The sequence below is a fragment of the Cricetulus griseus genome, chromosome 2, assembly GCF_003668045.3.
Source record: "Cricetulus griseus strain 17A/GY chromosome 2, alternate assembly CriGri-PICRH-1.0, whole genome shotgun sequence".
Taxonomy (NCBI): Eukaryota; Metazoa; Chordata; class Mammalia; order Rodentia; family Cricetidae; genus Cricetulus; species Cricetulus griseus.
In genome coordinates this window covers 376,366,698-376,373,104 of record NC_048595.1, presented here as the reverse complement: position 1 = coordinate 376,373,104, position 6,407 = coordinate 376,366,698, and the positions used below count along the sequence as shown (strand labels likewise).

The 6,407-nt window shown below is 56.5% G+C and overlaps 1 protein-coding gene across 1 annotated transcript; it reads left to right on the top strand.

Moving 5' to 3' along the window:
* The first annotated feature begins 354 nt into the window (after nucleotides 1-354).
* Nucleotides 355-4,643, top strand: Slc16a8 (solute carrier family 16 member 8). The gene is made up of 4 exons (XM_027403987.2): nucleotides 355-627; nucleotides 1,242-1,385; nucleotides 1,620-2,402; nucleotides 4,159-4,643. Exons 1-4 carry the CDS (start codon nucleotides 417-419, stop codon nucleotides 4,485-4,487), a joined length of 1,467 nt encoding a protein of 488 aa, XP_027259788.1. The 5' UTR covers nucleotides 355-416; the 3' UTR covers nucleotides 4,488-4,643.
* Nucleotides 4,644-6,407: the final 1,764 nt, after the last annotated feature.

Sequence of the window (6,407 nt, the reverse complement as noted above, 5' to 3'; positions counted from 1 at the left end):
GGCCACTGCAGCTGGCATCTGCCCCCACTGGGTGACTGGCTCATTTGTCCACAAACCCACAAACCTACATGTACTCATAGCAGATATTGACAGTCCTGCACACTCACTCACCTACCTCAGGGGTCCACAGTGGCTTCTGGGCTCTGGCACTCACTGCACCCCTTCTTTTGTCATTACTAGGTCCCAGGAGGAGAGGAACCCTTGTGAGGAACCCTTGAAGTCAAGTCTCCGTTCACCCTTCACAGGCCTTTGCAGGAAGGTGGGAAGACTTAGGGCCTTCCTCCCTTGCTGGATCTATAACCCTGAAAGGGTTCAGTGGGCAGCCCGGGGCTGTTTTCCTTGTGGGTCTTAATCCACTCCTCTACAGCACCCACCACGGCCTTTTGTCCCCCTCTTCCCCAGCAGAGGTAGAGGCAATGGGCACTGGCTCACGACGGGCTGCAAACCCCCCAGATGGTGGCTGGGGCTGGGTGGTGCTGGGCGCCTGCTTCGTGATCACCGGCTTCGCCTACGGCTTCCCCAAGGCTGTGAGCGTCTTCTTCGGAGAGCTCAAGCACGACTTCGGTGCAGGTTACAGTGACACAGCCTGGGTGTCCTCCATCATGCTGGCCATGCTCTACGGCACGGGTCAGCATTCCTCCCAGAGTTCCTGGGGTCCAGCATCTGGGGTAGGGGATCTAGAGCCACTGCTGCCCCCCCCCCAGCACGTGGAAGCCTCAGCCCTAGAAAAGAGCAGGTAGGGCACATAGATGGAAATGGAAACCCCCTCCTAATGCTGGCATGGAGGAATTTCCTGCCAGCAAACCTACACTGGGCTACATTAACCTGGAGAAGCATTCCAGCTCCCCATAGCACTGATGCTGGAGTTTGAGACGGTGGGAGCCTTCAGGAGGATAGTGGTCTGGTGGGATTCAGAGATGAAGAGTGGAAGCCATCCTTCCTACTTTGGTTCTGGGCTCTCAAGAAAGTGAGGGATGGGTGGCCACCAGACAGACAGACAGACAGACAGACAGACAGACACACACACACACACACACACACACACACACACACACACACCATCCTGTCTGCCTGTCAAGCTGTGTGACCTCAACCAAACACTGCCCTCTTTGTCTCTGAAGAGGCTGGGGAGGAGGGAGTAAATACCGTCTTTCAGACCTCAGAGGTACAAGGCAAGGCCTGGCACATTTTCTGGAGGGAAGATTGGTCTAACCTGGATGGTGCCCCTGCTCTGCCCACAGGCCCCTTGTCCAGCATCCTCGTGACACGTTTTGGCTGTCGTCCAGTGATGCTGGCTGGTGGGCTCCTGGCTTCTGCGGGCATGATCCTGGCTTCCTTTGCCTCGCGCCTCCTGGAGCTATACCTGACAGCTGGGGTGCTCACAGGTGAGGGCACCCATGTCTCTCCCCTGCAGGGATGTGGGTGTCGTAACCCACATGTGGGTGCAGGTCGGGAGTCCCTGCTGCAAGTCTCTCAGTCCCCAGTTTCCCCCAAAGGGGTGCCCCCTCCAGTATCCGGCTCAACATCCCGGATTCGGACTTATCCTCCCTGTCCCGGCCCAGCCTGGCCCTGCCGTTGAGGCCAGAAGGGGCACCCCAGCCGTGTCGCCTCGCCCGCAGGCCTGGGCCTGGCCCTCAACTTCCAGCCATCGCTCATCATGCTGGGGCTCTACTTCGAGCGGCGACGGCCCCTGGCCAACGGGCTGGCAGCGGCAGGCAGCCCGGTGTTCCTGTCCACACTGTCGCCGCTCGGCCAGCTGCTGGGGGAGCGCTTTGGCTGGCGTGGCGGCTTCCTGCTGTTCGGGGGCCTCCTGCTGCACTGCTGCGCCTGTGGGGCCATCATGCGGCCGCCACCAGGGCCCCCGCCTCCACCGTGCCCAGACCCTGCGGAGGACCGTGCGCCCTCCGGTGGCCGGGCTCGCCGCCGCCTGCTGGACGTGGCGGTGTGCACCGACCGTGCCTTCGTGGTGTACGTGGTCACCAAGTTCCTGATGGCGCTTGGGCTCTTTGTGCCCCCCATCCTGCTGGTGAACTACGCCAAGGATGCGGGTGTGCCTGACGCGGAGGCCGCCTTCTTGTTGTCCATCGTGGGCTTCGTGGACATCGTGGCGCGGCCGGCGTGCGGTGCCCTGGCAGGCCTGGCACGCCTGCGACCCCACGTCCCCTATCTCTTCAGTCTGGCCCTGCTGGCCAACGGGCTCACAGACCTGATCAGCGCGCGTGCGCGCTCCTATGGCACCCTCGTGGCTTTCTGCATCGCTTTCGGCCTCTCCTATGGCATGGTGGGAGCGCTGCAGTTCGAGGTGCTCATGGCGACTGTGGGTGCACCCCGCTTCCCCAGTGCGCTGGGCCTGGTACTGCTCGTGGAGGCCGTGGCGGTGCTCATAGGACCGCCCTCTGCGGGTGCGCACCGTAGGAAGGGTGGCTAAACATGGGACCTGTTGTGTAAGGGAAGCCCTTTAGATAGAACTTCCAGGAATGAGGGGAAGGCAGCCCCCCTTGCTGGAAAGCCTGGTTGGTGGACTCCCTCTACAGCCAGGGAACTCCTCCCCGAATCAGGGACTACCCCCAGGGGTGAGGATGGAAAAGTCAGAGGTCGGTCTCAAGAAGAAATACACAAATAGCCATCTAGCCATGTGGCTAGACGTTTTGGGCATGTCAGGTTTCTCAAGCAGTTAGCACGGGGGGTAGGGCCGGGGAAGGGGTTAGATCCGGAAGCTTAGCCTGAGTTGTGGGCCCGGATCTGCCCTCGCAGAGAGCTAACCTGCTCTGAATGTGTGTGGGCGTTAGTCCCAGCCTGTAAGGCAGTACAGGGAACCAGCCCTGACTAGGAACATAGAAGGGGTGCTCAGATGACAGGGGGAGAGTAGGGGTGCTGGTCTGTCAGGTCCTCTGTTCATCCTGGTGTAGTTCTGCAGGTGAGGGGGTGGGGCACAGTGTGAAAGGGCTGGGGACTTGCTTGGGTGAAGTATCATTGAACAAGTAAGGCCTAAGCTAAGATGGGAAAGGTGGAGACTGAGACCGAGACACCCAGACCTTCCTGAGTTGTCCGATTATACTGAACAAGCAGGGAGCCAGCCTTAAGTGAGAGAGCCACAGTTAGGCTTCAGAAGTGAATAGCAGAGAGGAAGCAACGATGGAGCCCAGGCTGCAACAGAGATGGAGTAAGCAGCCAGCTTTCCTTCAGAGACAGCCAGATGGCAGTGTCCCAAGCACTCTATCTGCCTGCTTGATACAGTAAAAAAGGCAAAGCCCCTGAACCAAAGTACCCTCTCTCAAGTCCACCACCCAAAAAGCCTCAAGGCTGGCCCACGCAGAAGCCCAGGGACCACCTGCTGTTAGATCGATCTAATAGGGAAAGAAGGCAGGCTTGTTGATAAAGTGAGGGACACCCCAAAGCTGAGTATGGCCAGACAGGGGAGGGACTGAGACATTTGGATGGAGTGAACTTATAGTCATCAGGAAACTTCCTGCAGATCACAACCTGGTGTAGACAAAGGAATACTCTTACGTGAAGCCCATGGAAGAACAGCACAGTGGGAACTGGGATGTAGCTGTGGCAGGTCATCATGTGTCTAGCATGTGTGGCACCCTGGGTTCAATCCCCCAAAACAAAACCAGAGATTTCCGTCCATACAGAGATACTGTGCCCAGGAAAGGAGCCTGGACAATGAAAGGATATGAAGCCTCTTCCGGAGCACAGGCAGAGCCCTACACCCCCAGCCTGTGTTGAGGCGCCTCACCAGCTCTGTTTGGATGGCTTGTAGCTCCTGATGAGGATGCTGAGCCAAATCCTATAGGCCAGATTATGTACAAAGAGTTGGGAAGCCCTTAGTCCTAGCCAGAGCTAAGCAGGGTCCAGTCCCACTGCCACCCTAACACCCACAAGCAGGCCAAGTCACTTGCGGACTCGCATTGATGTGGAGGGGGAAACCTTGTATACTATAAGGCATAATATAATACGATATTACCTCCTCAGAAGTGTTAGATTGAGGGGAGGGGAGGGGAAGACATTTGGGACACCACAAGAAAGGATCCATGTGGAGTTTTGCATTTGTAATCGGGAATAAAGATAGGGCATATGTGTGTCACCAGTTAAGTCCCATCCAATTAGTACAGAGGAGACCCTGACAGGTTGTGACACCTCCCCCCTCCCCAGGCCGCCTGGTGGATGCCCTGAAGAACTATGAGATCATCTTCTACCTTGCTGGCTCTGAGGTGGCCTTGGCAGGAGTCTTCATGGCACTTGCCACCTACTGTTGCCTGCACTGCTCTGAGGACACCCCATCAGGTCTACCTGCTGAGGGAGGAGCCAGTGACACCGAGGATGTGGAGGCCGAGAGAGACTCTGAGCCAATGCCTGCCAGCACTGAGGAGCCTGGCAGTCTTGAGGCTTTGGAGGTGCTGAGCCCCCGGGTGGGATCCCCAGGGCCAGAACCAGAACCAGAGGTGGAGGAAGTGCCTGGGCTGGGTCACGAGTCTGTGTAGACATCAGGCAGGTGGCCAGAGGGCATGAGAACACAGCTTCCCCTCTGAGGACCCGGTACATGGGGAGGCAGCCTGGGGTGGTTCCTGGGGTACCCCATCTGCCAGGCTGTTTGTTCCCAGTGAAGCTGTTGTGGACCGACAAGTGCACAAGATAAAGGTCTACCGAAAGACAAATTCTGCTCCTGTACCTCTCTCTGCCAGGGCTTGGGCCACCTGAACTAGGGGAGGGGTAAGAAGAGCCATTGGAGTTCAGTAGGAATGGTTGGGGGAACCCCACTAGAGACCTAGAGGCTGTTGGGGATGCTGTATGCTGAAGCACACCTGGCCGCCATCTGAACGAGAAGCAGAGCCCAAGGTCAGGGTCAGGAGTGGAGACCTATCTTGGGTCGTCTTCATGTGTAGACTTCAGAGTCAATTCCAGAGAGCATGGGAGCTAGGTGGTCAGCAGAAAAAACCTCAGGGACTCTCGAGGTGTGGGTGTCCCCTCACTGCCTGGAATGGCCACCCCTCTAGAGGATCTCTAGTGACTGTCACTCCTGGAGGACATAGTTGTGGCTTTGTGGGCAGCCCGTTCATCAGTGGCCCTGGCACCTGCTCTCTACCACAGGGACTTGTGGGCCATGACCACTCTCAGATTCTGCCTCAGCTACCCAAGTGCCAGGATTACAGATGTCCACTATCACTCACAACACTTGCACTTGGACCCGTGTGAGGACCTTCCTGTCTCACTCCCAACTCTTCTAGCTAGACCTCAGCAGAATCCCTCCCACAAATGGCCCCTTCCCAACTACTGTTCCCAGCTGGGCCTCATGATTTCCGTCCAAGGTTTGGGGAATCCAGGCAATGCTCTGTTGACTTCCATTATCTGTGGCTCCCAGACTCCAGAAGGGTTGGCATCTTATCTAAGCATGTACCTACAGTGCTACCTTGGTCAAGACTATTCTATGCCCTTTATGAATCTCACTGATTCTCGTAACAATCCAACAAGGTAGAATTTACCCACACTTCACACAGGGAAACATGAGGAGGGTAGGAATCAGCCCAGGGTACAGAGGCCACTGTTGGGGCCCAAGCTGTAATTTTTTGTTTTGTTTTTTGTTGAGACAGGGTTTCTCTGTGTAGACCAGGCTGGCCTCAAACTCAGAGATCCACCTGTCTCTACCTCTTAAGCGCTAGGATTAAAGACATGGGCCGCCATGCCCAGCTTCAAGCTGTTGGCTTTGATTTGTGCCCGTGATCACTAACAGGATGTCTCTTCAAAGATGCAGTGCTGGACCCCATGGGATGGATGGTGATAGGCTATCTCCCTCCAGTCCCACCTGGGTCTCTGCAGGACTGCAGAGCTCAAAGCTACCAAGCAAAGCTGCTCTTCCACTTTGGACCCTGCCAACTCTGCACATTCCTTCCCCTTCTGCTCTCAAGATGGCCATATCCTTGTCCTAATGGGAATTTCAGTATAAAAGTGTTGCAGGTGTGTGCCACACCCAGCCAGGCAAAGCAGCCAGCCAGACTACTGCCTAAGAGCGGCAGCATCTCCCTTGTGCCCCTGGGCCTGAACTGAACAGGTACTCCTGGAGTAGTCCCGCCAGCCTTTTATCACTTGACCAGTGTCTGTCCTGACCCCTTGCCCAAACAAAGGTTTACTTCATCACCAGGTATACAGAAAGGGTTGAAGGGAGAGTGCTCAATGATGCTGGAAGTTGTGGGAGCAGGTGACAGTCAAGGCTTTGGGACCTGCAGACTCAAGCTCAGCTCCATTGTTCTCATGTATGGTCCTGAGCCTCTCAACCCCAGACACTATGGGAACAAGAAAGCTGCTCCTGTAGGTGCTTCAAGAGATGAATGATGGACACAGAGAAAACTGCCTAAGCCTTGTGTCCCACACCCTCCCTCATGACCCAGGAGGCAGCTGAGATCTGG

Bases quoted from the DNA above. Each gene is read 5' to 3' on its own strand.
- Slc16a8 (XM_027403987.2), top strand. From the start codon at position 417: ATGGGCACTGGCTCACGACGGGCTGCAAACCCCCCAGATGGTGGCTGG. The intron at 1,386-1,619 runs GTGAGGGCACCC...CCTCGCCCGCAG, and splicing joins GACAGCTGGGGTGCTCACAG to GCCTGGGCCTGGCCCTCAAC. The intron at 2,403-4,158 runs GTGCGCACCGTA...CCCCCTCCCCAG, and splicing joins CATAGGACCGCCCTCTGCGG to GCCGCCTGGTGGATGCCCTG.